The 14,566-nt window shown below is 43.1% G+C and overlaps 1 protein-coding gene across 1 annotated transcript in view; it reads left to right on the forward strand.

Annotated features, from left to right (window-relative positions):
• Window positions 1-14,566, forward strand: part of UNC13C (unc-13 homolog C) — a 1,404,640-nt gene that overhangs the window by 1,120,431 nt on the left and 269,643 nt on the right. The window contains exon 24 of the mRNA XM_069624856.1: window positions 5,653-5,730. Within this exon, the coding sequence (XP_069480957.1) occupies window positions 5,653-5,730 (78 nt within the window). The remainder of the gene's footprint in view (window positions 1-5,652; window positions 5,731-14,566) is intronic.

Here is a 14,566-nt window from a genome sequence, read left to right on the forward strand (position 1 = left end):
TAGTGCATACAATGCAGGAACATTGGAATATGTGGGGCATAGAAATTCAGCTTCTTTGGGGATGATGTATCCTTCGCATAAGGCTTCCTCCACTATTCCCGCGATCAATGTTCTTAAATTATTAGTCGGATCACCCGGCAAGGTTTGGTAATTTTCTCTATTGTCAAGTAAAGATGTTCCCATTTTACCATAATCCATGGTGTTCATGACTGCAGTGGCTCGCCCTTTATCAGCCTGCTTGATGGTGATATTGTTGTTGTTACTCAGGTTTCTCAGTGCTACCCTTTCTCTGTTGGATATGTTCTGGAAAGAGTGACTGTTGGACACAATATTTGGGTAAAATGTAGATGGGATGTAAACCAGTGACCTCCTTTTATGGGTCATTATAATTCTTAGTTCCTTTTTCACCAAAATATTGCTTAAGTCACATTTTTCACATGAGTCGGGCTAGTTCTATCCTAGTTTCAAACGGATCATAGTGTGCAGATGGAACAAAACATAGATCCTTTTGTAGAACTTCAAGTTCATCATTCGATAATAGGTGGGTGGACCGGTTAATCACTAATAGTTATGTTGTGGAAACAGGCCTCTCCCTCAGCTCCTTTTGATTCTAGGGGAGTTCTGGTCCTCTCCCACAACCTCTTCCTCTGCTTTTTGGGTATAAAAAAGTTCTCTTTGCTTGGTCTTGTCCTCTTTGAATCGGTCTATCCTGAAAGTGGACAAGTCTGTCTCTAGATTGATCTCGGTTCCTGGATGAGTTGTGGTCATTGCCATTTGAAGGGCTTGGTCTGCTATCATCATCCGAGCTTCCACTCAAGGTTGCTGGTGTATTCGTCTTTGGATTTTGTCTCGGCAGACGCCACCTGCATGAATAATTAGGACCAGTCTCATTGATTGTTACTTCATCATAGATGTACGGATATGTTCGCTCATGTGTGAAAGCCACAATGTCTTTTTGAAGTTTCTGTATGTTCTTATTAAGATTTGACTCTTTGAAATCTTTTTATCATGGAATCCAATTCTTCTAGTTTCTTCTTATAGTTATCCAGGACGGATTTAGACTGGAGTTGGTCCAGCTTTTGTTCTATTTCTGTCATCAATTTCATGGATAATGTCTGCCGTATTGATGATTAAAATGAACCAGTTTCGCATGCACTTATTGGCAATAAAGCTCTCCAGTCCTTGCAGAATTCAAGCTGATCTAGGAAAATCTGTGGTTCAATCCGGATGATAATCCCATCAGGGGCTGCTTGTGCTCATAAATACTCTGTCATTAGCAGAACGTGTAGCTCAGTCCTGATAGGTTTTTTCTTTAGTCTTTCTAATTCATTTCATTCATCGCTATCTGATGGAACATGTGCAATGGGGATGTTCTCAATCAGAGATGGTGCTGCTAGAATCGTCTCTACCAATTCCTCCAAAACCTAGGTAATTGGATTCTGTCATCGTATTTATATTTTGTTCTGCCATTGTGCAGAGAGTAGAAGAATGGTATTTCTTTCGAAACAGTAGTGCTGGGGTTTATACTGAAAAAATGTAAAACCTGGAAGGGGAATGAATCACTGTGGCTAACCCAGGGCTGTGGCCGTCAGAAGAGCACAAAAACACAAGAGGGAGCCTGATATCTAAGTAAACAGGGTTTGCCCTGACAGTCAAGTGTTTACATAAAGCATGGGCAAACACATGTGCACATCAGTGCTATGCAACAGATTTCACATTCATCCAGTGGCACCTGACGAAAGGCTTTGTATGTGTTGCCAGGCCCTTCACTTTACACATTGTATGGAATTAAGTAAGGTTTTCTCATGAAGGTGCTGGCATGTGCAGACAAGGTGCCAATGACTATGGCTGTCACCAATGTACACATAAAATAACATGGGGGTATGGGCATAGCCCTGATGCACCCCGCATTCAACAGACATGTGTTTATCTGTGAATATCCCAAGCTAAAACACAACTTGGACGTAACTAAGGATAAATATTGTTTAAGGCATAGTGACATTTTGCATCAATCCATCCTGTCAATTGGGCCAGGTGTCCTGATTGTAGGGCTCACGGGGTACCCCCGCCATCGCCCTTCTGGTGCCCCCAGCAGGAAGCTGCTATCTCCTCAAAGACCTGGGACTCATTAAAATCAATGCCCTCTTGGTCGAAGATGATTTTAAACAGTAATCATGTAGTTAAGGAGTGTTTTCAATTTGTTTTGCATATGCCCGTATTCGAACCAGGTTTTACGTGAGACATTTGCCAGAAGACATGGCGAAATGCTTCGGTTTTGTTTAAAAGAAATTTGCTTAACAACAAGACAATTTCAGAAACAAACGGGATCATTGAACATACAGTTATAAACAAAAGTGATAATAGCAGTGCGATTAATAACAGTTTGCAAAAGTGGCAGACAAACTGAGCGCAGCAGGAACTATCAGAAAGAAAGGACTTCACTCTCTTGCTCAGTGAAAAAAAAAGTTTCTTGCTATTTTTAATTACAGCTGAACATTTTACTTTTCTGTTGCCACTGTAGATCTCTGGATCCAAGAAATGTGATACAGCCCGGCCTGTCTGTGTTCCCCTCATTTCTTCTATGTTAAGCTTTTTCAAACTTTCACTTTGAATACAAGAGAGGCTCAGCCAGTCTCCCTGATGCCTTTCTGTAGTTCATACAAGTCCTTGAATTTCCATCTTTCTCCACGCTTTCCATGCTAAATTCTGATTCCTAGAAGGCAATTCATGTTTTTTTTCTTTTACTCTTTATACTGCTTTTGTGTCTTTAGCTACCTTTTCCACTCCCAACTCATTTGACTTCACAGTCTCTCTTGACACCACTTGCCACACGTACTTCAATGTCTTAATTCTTTCAGTCCTTAGATTATTACAAATTTGTGTAATCCCATATTCCGATTCTGGCATTCTCTGACCCTCCGTTTACACATCACTGGCTCTTCATAAACTGTTCCCAGCATGCGACTTGAATGAAGAGCAAGAACAGACACTGCGAGTATGGCAAGGCTGTGAACGGAGTCCAAATGCCTGAAGGGAACTAAGGCCCTGAGAGGTGAAATGGGGCAAATGGTCCATGCTAAGAGAAATTAACCCTGGGGCACATCAAAATAGGAATATTAGGAGTCACTGGAATTATCAGAGTGAAAAGGCATTCCCGTTGCATGTTGGAACGGGGGTCTGAAGAGCCAGTGATGTGTAATCTTTAATTAAAGCTGCAATTTAACTTTTGCACCTCTGATCCAAAATGTAATACTTGTTACTTTACCCATTTGTTGGCAGGGTAAATTCTAAGAATAAACTATAGCTGTTTATGGTATGGTGACTGATAAGAGCACTCACATTTTAAAAGCCAAAACAGTTTGATATCATACAAGTTTCAACCCTTGCTGTATATTCTGGCTGTCTGCATTGCTCCTCATGAGATGCTTGTTTTCTTTTATTCACTGGGAGGAAGGGTAACACCTTCCCTTAGGCGACAAGAGCTACCAGCAGGAGATGGCCTAGGAACCCTGCTTCAAAAGGGCACTGTCACAACCATAGCTACCCTCAAACCAAGGTGCTTCACACCAGGGAGCATTTGAAGTGAAGGTTTGGGAAGGGGGCAGAGATAGAGTAGCCTGAGAGAGAGAACTGGATCTAAGAAAGGGGTCAGCCATCCTTCTTTTCTGTGAGGCTCTATTTGATTCCTGTCCCCTCTGTTTACTCTTGGACAAGTCACTCTATTGTGATGTAAGAAGGTAGGGGTCACTTTGTACAGTGACCGTGATTTGACTCTTTACAGTAGGCTTGTGTCTGTCTAATCACATGTGACCTTTTACCTTTACAAGGAAGCAGTCTCCCACTCCTTCCTTGATTTGTTGTTGGCCCCCAGGAAGAAGACACTGTAGGACTTCTGCCCAGACATGCAGTCCATTCCAAAGTTCTCTGACTTAGAGGTGAAGGCAGGAGGCATCCAAGGCAGAGGAGATCTATGTCCCTTAACCATTAGACTATTGGGGGTGAACAACTGTAGATTTGGGCTTCAACTGCTGGCTACACTTGAACTAAGCTCTGGCTCACTAGAGGTGAAAGGATCGCATGTAGGTAGGTTCTCCCTGGAGTGGGCGTCCAACAAACAGGCTTATATTGTCCTGATACTCCCGAATTGGGACTCACAACAACTGCAAAACTGTGAACCATCTCAATGCCAATTTGGGCACCTTAAACATCATCCATGATTCTGCGAGGGAACCACTGGAGTGATCCTTGTCCTCAACAGTTGAACACCTTCACCTCCGCATTTGCTGGATACCAAAGCACAGCTGTTTCTGCAACAGAGGGCCACCAAATCTTCCAGCATCCCCAACTCAACGCTGCCGTCTGGTCTCCATCTTATTTGACCATTAGTCAAACATTGATGCAGAACTCCAATGTCCAGAGCCATGCCAAGCCGCTTGCTGGTGAAAGACAGTCTCTGCTTCTTTGCACGTGAGGCCAGAGGCACTTCTAGTGCCTCTGACCGAACATCACCTGTCCACAACCCACATGTCCCTGCCACCGCCAAACAGCACTGCATTGTAGTGCCCATACCACTGCTCTTTGACTTGACACATGCCCGGACACTCGTTCAATGCTGAGAAGCCTTGCTCAATGCTATCGAGCATGGAAGAAAGACAAAATGTCCCGTGTGAGGCCCTATCCACCTGGTCCATTTTCTGGCACCATATTTAATTATAAGCCCCCATGTGTACCTTTTCTTGAAAAGACATATCCTTTTCAAAATTGACATTGCTGCAATACCATGGTGGATCACCCCTGCTCAAATACCCAGAGTGATATTCTCTACAAGTTCTGTATTTTCTGTGTTCTCTTACAGGGGTGGGTTTCTGCTTGCGTTTTGTAGTTAGTTATTTGCATGTTTGATTGTTTGATGAAAGTATATGATGGTAATTATTTTTTTTTTATCTTTGCACCATTGCTGTTTGGTTTGCGTCTGCTAGCACTTCACACCCCTCCTGAGACTATAGACTGCCCTCGGCCCACAAAGCTTAAGGAGGTATTCCCGCCATGCTGTGTCCATTTAATCTTCACTCCTTCCTGCACCCCAGGAGCCATGTTGTATGGACAGTGAAGTACAGTATGCTTGGGTGTCATTTGGGGTAGCTAGGAGTAAGATTTCCATCTGCATCTTGATGCTTGCACCACCATTTAAACTGGTGTGAAGGCCCAGCGGGCTGACTGCTCTAAGTAAACCTTTCTTTAAAGTAAACCTAATAGGATGCGTCAGCCGTTGCTACTTTTAGTAAACAGCTGCGTATGGCTGTTAGCCATCAATGTTTACTGGCATGCCATAGCTCGAAGACTTCCATAGATTGTTAAAAAAGAATGAACTGCAGGTCAGCAGGATCAGTCACAATGTATTTGTTGTGGATTACAGACCTGTCAAGTAGGTTTGGCTAGACATTGTGACTTTAGGGTGAGTCTCCCACAAGTGCATATGAATGAGCTTAGTACTTTGTCCCTTTCGTAAGGGTACCCAATAAATCCTAGTGTGCTTGATCTGCTGACTTCAAATCTGTGTTTTGCCATCTACTGTTTTTGATTAGGCTGTTGCATTGTGTTCCTATTAATGAACTGTCACACTCATTATAATATTCCTTTCTGTTTCTGCAGCCATGCATATTAATGAACAACATCCAGCAGCTGAGAGTCCAGCTGGAAAAAATGTTTGAGAATATGGGAGGGAAAGAGGTAGGATTTTGTGCTTCTCATGTTTCCAGCAGAACTACTTAGACCTAGAGATCATTAGTGATGAAATGGTTGAGGACATCAACACTGCTGTACTTTTATTTTCCAAAATTGGAAATGACTTAAAAATACATTCTCTATTGCCTGATATGTAATGTCATACTTTGCTGCAATATGTTGTTTAGGGACACAAATTGTAATTTTACGGGGGATCACATAGACAGTTAAAAATGCCCTTTCATGGACATATGCTAATGACCTTCAAAGTTAGACTTTTTGTGGTGTTATACAAACACCTTGAAATATCAACTTAAAATATTTTTAATGTACTTTGTCCATTGTGTTGTGTTGTTAACTTTGCACCTGTCAAACGTTGTACAGTATGAATTGTGTTTGGTGTGTTGTCTGTAATGTGTTATGTCTTTGTCCAATGCCTTTGACGTGCTATCCATTGAACAGAAGAAAGAAGGCGCTATTTCTTTCTATAAGGTTTGTAATAGCAAGCATGTTTTCTTATCCCTGATCGTACCGTTAAGGATAGGATGTCAGATGCCTGTTTACAATAGAGATGGGCAGAAGGGGCCCAATTCTACACGATGACTCAGACCTGTGGCTGTGATGGAGACGAGCCTCCAAACTAAAACACTTGATGGGTGCAATGGTGCAATGATGAGGTTTACTTTAGAGCACACCCACAGAACATTCTGGAAAACAGACACTTCCTCGAAACTCTTGGTGGTTTGCAAGCAGCTGAATCTGAAGCTGTTGAGCACTTCCTTGAAGCGCCTATCACTGATGCAATGTAACTGTCATTTCTATAGTGCCTTTCACCATCGGAATGGTCCCAACACGTTGTAAGGTGAACTCCCACTGGTTGAAAAGTGCCACAGCGATGGTAGTGGCTGTAGGAGCCTTGCAGAGGCTCAGCAAGGCACACACTTGGCAGGATTTAACCATGCACAGAAACATGCAGTCAATTAAATTATATTGAACATTTGATATAAAAAGGAACAGTTTTAGTAGGAAAACATGTCTCATGACTTTATACAAAAATTGCAGGCGTTTGGAAGGTAAGCATGACAACGAGGACTATAAACACGTGTTCAAAGATGGGCTGTTTACTCTACACAGTGTAGGTAAAATTAGAAATTCAACTTATTTTTTTATTTTGTTTTACTCTAATGTGAAAAGCTCGAAGGAACTTTTCAGATAAAACAAATGTACATGCATTAATAAACACATGAAAATATTGACCTATAAATGCAAATGACCCAATTCCTTTTCAAACACACAAAAATGTATACAAAAGTCCAATCATACAACATTAAAACATCATATTTATATGTACACCCATTTAAACATTCTCACAGTTCAGGAGCTGGCCCACTTTTATTCAGATCCCATAAAGTGCAATGTACAGTTGGAGCAGCCTCGAGTTTAGGCCACACTGCCAGAACGCCTCAATCTGTGTCGTGCCGTAATCAGTTGCACACGTTTCACATACAGCTACTGACTGCCCCGCTGCTGGCACTCGGTCATAACATGCTTTGGAGACTCAAGCATGTGACTGAACTTGCAAATCCTGCAGTACCTACTTTCCCGCGAGAGACCCTCCCGAGGCCCAAATTCAATGAGTATCCGAGGAAACGTGTACACGCATAGGCTTGATTCCTGTGGTCAGTATCAAGGGCCTATGTTGCTGGAAAATTGCCCATTGCAGCCAATGGTTATTTGCTCATTACATACAGCCACCCTGTGCGTCTGTGTGCAGGAGACATGTACCGTAACCCAGTTAAACCTTGGTCAGGGTCAGTCAGTGTCAGGGTGATTTACTCAGGCTTTGCCTGCGGCCTGAGCATCCGTTGGGATGGGAAAGAATTAATGCACCACAACCCCTCGTGGGCAAACTCAGGTTTCCTGCTATGGGTGTGCCTAATCCACACACACGGCAGAGCAGTAGTCGGCTGCTACTGAAAGGCAGGCTTGGACTGGGCTATAGCGTAATAGGCCCATGGCCGTATCAAAAAATCACAAAATGCTGGTGTGGGACAGTTTTTTGGTCAAAGCGCCCACTTTTTTGGCCAATATGGGCTAGGTTGATAAGTTACTTCAGTATGCGGCTAGTAATTTTGACCAGTGTTGCTGAATAAATATTCTTTAAAATGCACAATTTGCATCGCATTTTATCAAAACACTCCCCCTGGGTACTATTCAAACAGTGTCACAAAAGGAATGAATAGCTATTTGCAACTGTGGGCCAATTTTTCATTGGTGCACAAGACAATTTTATGCTGAAAGGTGGGTTACAAGGCAGCATGGACGTCATTTTACCAAAATGCCAGGTGTAGCGGAAGTGACATCACACGACCCTTGACCTCTGATGACATCACAGGAAGAAATGTCATTTGACCCCCACCCCAAAGTCACATTACGGGAAGCGATGAAACACACTTTTCACCCCTTGACAAAACAGGAAGTGGCATCACATATCATTGTTTCTAAGTCGACTACGTAAAATATGGTTACGATGTTAGTGTAAAGAGCTATACATTCCATACAAGAATGGATCACCATATGTATCATTAATATCAGTGCATATAGGCCCATTTATCAAATTACTGTGACACATATCTAAGGCCAAACGATAATGATGTGTTATTGTATAGCACTTAGGCGTAAGTGCTTCATATAGAACAAATATACATACAATATCACCCAACCTGTGTTGCAACTCATTTATCAACCTCAGCAGGATGAAAGGCTGAGTTGATCTTGCCGGGATCCGAACCTGCAACCTGCAGATCACACGCACATTGCAGCAGCGAGCGCTCAACCCACTGAGCTGTCTGACCGGCTTTAGCTATCAGAAAATGAGCCACTCCAGAAACAAAGAACCACATGCTGCTGTCCACAGTCCAAGAGCCTTAATTAAAAAGGAAAAAAAAAGTATTTTCAATGTTTTTTTTTTTTAAGTGGTAGCAGGGAAAACCACAGGGGTAGCCAGGTAGACCTCAGGAGTCGCACGTGGGACCCCTAAATGACGTCCCTGCAAGGCAGCCTCCTTCCTGGCTGCGACCTGCAAGGTCTCTAGATCCTCCTGTATAGATGCCACCTAATGGGGCAGCACACTTCGCATAGTTCCGGGGTGGTTTAAAAGTGTGCATTCTGATTAAGGAATGCGGCCTGCTGCGTGCTCTGTAAAGGGCCACATGAGAGTGCCACATTTAGATGAGGAGAACTCCCCCAGTCCCCACAGTGCAGCTGCACTTGTTGGGTACCATCAAACATCGAATTCGGCCTCACTGTAATGACAAGAAAGCATGGGTTGCATATACAAAAAGACACACACATCTGGTGTCATTCTCTATATATTTCAGCACAGTGTATTTCACATTTGTTCTCTCTCTGATTCCTAGTGGGGAGCGCACTTTCCACATTGTCACGAAAAGAAACTGCTTGCATCATCAGTGGCTCTTTCTGTACTGCATGCAGCTGTGCGGTGAGAAATGACTGGATCACTGCGCATGCGCTGCTGGTGTGCCCTAGACACCCTGGGGGTCTGCTCTCCCCCACCCTGTCCAAATGCATTGACATCTGATGTCACTGTCCCAAGCCTTAAGTGGGATAATGAAACCCCCATATTATTGTGTTAGGGGTCCTACTATGCTTCCTGGTCGGTTTTTAACATATGAGATTTGTGAAGCTAAGGAAAACTCTTTGATATTGATTCACACAGAGGTTGCAATGAGTTCTTTAGAGTTAACCTTGATTTAAACCTGCGGAGGGCTATTGGATGCGGAAAGAATGATCTATGAGTCATTCAGGGTACACTTGACCGTACTAGGTTCAAGTGGGGAGTAAGTGGAAGTTACTCATAGTAACCTCAGATGTACATCAGACCCTTTGCCTTTTACTTAATGGCAATCTATTCAGGATCATACCTTCAAATGAATCCTGATTTCCATTTTCTAATTCAATCGCTGAAAACAAAGCATAAACCTCATCCTTGCACAATTGCACCCAAAGTCCATTGCCTGGCACTTCTTCACAATATTATAATATATTGTCCCTTTCAGACTCAGAGCTCCAAGCCTGCACTCACATCATGCGACCACTGAAATTTAATTATCGTATAGATAACCGTGTGTTTTACTGAATCTATGAAATTGTGACTTTCGGTCCAAAACTCAAGTTCCCAATGCCCATCGCTATCTGCATATGTAAACTGGAATTTAGCCATGTAACGAATACATGCGGCAAGTCCAATATCCTGAAACTGTGCTTTTGGATTCATTATGCAACAGGAGCGTGAATTGCACGCTAATTAGAGATATAGACGGGTCTTGACATGAGCAATATCAAAACAAGCAATGGATTTCATAAGCAATTTTCTGCTGCCAAAAAAAACTACTTTCGACCCAAACTGTAACTTTGTTGTGTGACTCTTTAAATGCATCATGCATGCATTAAAGCAAACATTTCAGCAATTGTCTAAGAGAAGTGTCAGATCCCATGCACGGGCTGGTATATGTTAACCCACGTTGTAGATGAATGCAAGGAAGTTTCAATACTCTTAAGCCGGTCTGCACTCATAAATGATATATTGTTAATGTACCAGTGGATAATGACCGGGATATATAACGAGCCTCTGAATCTTTTCATGGCTATGGAATTTCACTACAGTGATTGATGGAAACTAATATGTTAACGCCATGCTGTGTGGTGACCTTACATTGTTCTGGCTTTGCACAGCTCATCAAGAGAAAGAGTCTATAGGTCAGCCCAGGATTGATCACCAGTGGTGTCCAAACTTTCTTAATGCCATAATGAATGGCATGGAATGCGGAAAGGGGGGATATGATGTTCGGCCCACCCTCTGCACATTCATGGACATGCCACCTGTTGCTAGTACAGGCATGTCTGAACATGTGGCATGTGCTGCACTGGCTGCCTTGGTTGCCACTGCCCTAGAAGCATCTATCGCAGCCTCTACAGAGCAGTGCCTATTTCCTATCGCTTCAATGATTATATTGGGTTTATGGCAGGGTGTTGCCTTCTCTGCTCTCTGTCACGTGTCATATGGAATGGATTTGTTTCATTCTAATGGAGTGCTAAAGTGAGGGGAAAAAACAATGTTTAAAAAAAAGAAGTTGACTTTGCTTGTTCATCTAACGGCTCTGATAGTTTTTATCCAGCATAAACGCACAAAAAGACTCCGAAGATTAGTGCCCCATTCATTGGCTTCTTATATTGTTAATATTTTCAATGATTCTTGCAAAGTCCTGCACTGTATATTAAGGGAACCCCTTTCAAACTCATGAACAAATGCGCACGACTGAAGTCTGCTTGATTGATTTGTTTCGAGTATTCTTTTTTAAAATGTACTTATTTTCAAAATCTGAAAGACTCCACTCTCCAGAAAAAAGATGGAGCAAATTGCTCACTGCAGTGGAGTGTGTTGTGTTGCTCCGCTGTCACACAAAAACCAGAGTCAATTGCTCACTGCAGTGGAATTGGAAACAAGCACTGTGAAGCAGACAGCTTTGGCTTTGGTTTATGTTGCGCAAACCTGTGAAATGACTGTGTGGTGTCAGTGATTTTGTGAATAATAGGTTTGTGGTATATTGACATACATAAGAATTGTCCTGTTGGAGTGAAATGCAATTAAAATAGTTTTTTATACAATGCAAAAACACAATTGGCCTCATTACGACCCAGGCGGTAGAGGGTTAACGGCGCCGGTAGAGCTGCCCGCGCCATTAACCCTCTACCGCTGCACTACGAGGTCTGCTCCTGGGTCCCACAAAGGACGTCTGGTCTAACCAGGCGTCCTTAGCGGGACCCGCTAGCAGACCAGGATGCTAACAACGGGCCCGTCATTAACGAGCCCGTTGTTAGCATCCTCCCCATTCCCATTGAGCTATGGGGGCTCAATCGGAAATGGGGATGTACCGGGTCCGGGTCCCGGGAAAGGGAATTACCAGGCCCTCCAAGTTCGGAATGGCCCAGTAATTTCCCATTCCAGGAACCCAGACCCGGTACCCGTTATGGGGGTAGCCATGCCGCTAAAAGCAGCATGGCTACCTCCATACTCGTAATGAGGCCCAATGTTTTGGGACTATAAAAAGATGCATTACATTCAGTTTGATTCGATTTGCTTCGATGTAATAAGATACAAAATAACGAGTATGCAAAAGTGTGCACTGAGTTATTTACAAGGGTTGTAAAACATGTGTAAACTCTTTTAGTGCAGATATTTACTCCATCTTTGTGAGTAGATCTTTTCTCCAGTTTCTAAGTGCTGTCAGTATAAGGGTTATATTACCAAATGTTAATGAATTCAATCATGTGGCCTCATAAGAGGACATCACTGAATAGTCCTCTATTACATTCAAATCTGCAATGTGCTCGATACACATATAGGTCTGCACCGGAAACTCCAAACCTGGAGCTTCTTAAAGATGTGCATATGTTCGTCGTAGTACTGTGGGGCAAATGTTCGCTTGTTTATGGAACTATCTAATGGTGTCCTGCACTCTAAAGTTAAGACCGACCAAAGTAATGCCCCGCCATGTTCCAGCAATTCAAGTACTCCCAACGCAACTCGCAATCTCTCGCAAAAGTGAGACCCTTCTCTACTAAAGAACAGTTCTTTTAATAGCCTCTAACTATTGGACAGTGAAAAGGAAGCAACACAGGGGTGCTAGAACAGCCATTACTTTAAATGAGTAAAAGGCAGAGAGGAGCAATTGCACCAAAAGAGCAAGTTCAAAACTGGAGATCATGTAGGGTTTGTGGCAGGATTAGGTGGGGAAATGGGCATCAATGATGGCTTTGACTCCTGATTGAAGGCATCCCTGTACTTTAGAATCCCTTGAGAGGTAGACCTGGCATATGGTACTCCCATTTAGGGATCATTCTGCATGTCAGTGTACTGCTTTAGACTCTCCATAATCTAAATCTATTTGAAACAATATACTTTTTTGATACGGTATTGTGTCCAATCCCTCTAAACTGGTAAGGAAGGCATATATGTTTTATGGCAAATACAACAGTTAGATAACGGCAAATAAGTTAGCTGAATGTATTAATGCACATTAGCACTCTGGGTGGGGGAGCCAGCCAATCACGCAGCTAGGAACGTGGGCTGACACTACCATTGAAAGCCTGTGTTCTATGCCACCTGATGGCCAGCTCCCCCGATGCTGCTTTTCCAGCGGCTGGTCTGGCCACCATGGAAATGGAAGAGGTGCTCCATGCGGATCTCTGTCTTCCGATTCCATGGCTGCCATGTTGGTAGAGTATTTTCTCTCGGGGAATGGGACGCCACCCCATGCATGGAAAGAAAATACTTTCCTTTTTAAAAATAAAAAAAACATTAGCACCTGTGTAGCATGCTACACGAGTGCTAATGGCGATATGCCCCTCAGAAGCTGGGCCTATCCCGTGGGTAACGTCCCGCCACCCTCATTAAGGGACCCTTGCTTCACTCAGGCTCTTAACCTGGGCGGTGGGCCATTATCCACAAGGTGGGCCCACCACTTCGGGGCATATCGGCTCTATTTGAATAGAGGCTTGCGTAGTCTAGAGGTCAAATGCACGAGCTTTGAAAGAGCAGTTTTTGCTAGTAGCCACAGTTGGGATAGGAACATTCCATCACAGGTATTTCCATCGAGGGAGAATTTGTTGAATTTGTTCCACAGCGTTTTACCACAAATGTATGTGTGGGGTGAGTTAGGGTAATAATATAGGTAAGTGGAATTGGGAAAGGCCTGCAGGGGGTCTCCCCCTACATACATTTGTGGTAAAATGTCATACAATAAAAAGAAAACAATTCTATGAATTCTTCCTCGATGGGAAAAAAACTATGTAATCACATAGAACCGCCACGGTGTGTTTTGTGCGGGCCATTTACTCGATGCCATGACATGGTGTGTAAAAGTGGGTCTATCTAAGGCAAGGGTCTGCAACCTTTGGCTCTCGAGATGTTTGGACTACAACTCCCAGTAGAACTATCCAGCATAGCAAATGGTGAGAGATTATGCCAGATACACAATGGGGACAGTCATTGTCCCACGCCAACCACAACATGTAATTCACAGGCATATTCCCGGTCACATTCTGATCACAACTGTGTGAGCACTTGACTTTTAATGTCAATAATTGCAAATGAATGTAGTACCTAATCTGTATGATGGCAATACCTGTTACATGGATGTGCATTATGATGGGAGTGCCCTGGGCATGTCATGACAATATATGACAAATTGATGATGAGCCCTGGCTATAGCGTGCTAACAGCTGGCAAACCGTTTGATTATGTGGGCATATGGTGGGTGGGCCTGGCAAGTGCCTTTTTTTTATATGATTGAGATTTCAGACCGGCAGATGGCATTGGTTCCAGTCCTCCCCTCGAGCTAAGTGGACCATGTAAGTTTCTTGCTGTTGCTTATGTCTTTTGATGGTTGAAGTTGCATGGTATCAGCACTAGAGCAAAGATGTCCTATTTTTTATAATACTGGGACCTGTTAGAAAACCATTGCAGCATGAAAAGTGCACTTTGGCATGGTATAAGTACCTGGGCAAAAATGGCCTTAGTGCAAGAAAGATAAATTTGTGATTGTGATGCATATTTTCACCAGGGCAAAGTTTGCCCTCGTTCTAATACCATTCCGTAATTAGCACTTGGGCAAACCTTGCTCTGTTGCAATAATGGAGTGAAAATGTATCTTTTTTGTCCCAGAGCAATTTTTGCCCTGGCGCTTATATCATGCCAAACTGCACTTGTAATGGTGAAATAGTTGTCCATTATGTCCCAGTGTTTTTGAAAATAGGGCAA

The sequence above is a fragment of the Ambystoma mexicanum genome, chromosome 11, assembly GCF_040938575.1.
Source record: "Ambystoma mexicanum isolate Mex_15411 chromosome 11, UKY_AmexF1_1, whole genome shotgun sequence".
NCBI lineage: Eukaryota > Metazoa > Chordata > Amphibia > Caudata > Ambystomatidae > Ambystoma > Ambystoma mexicanum.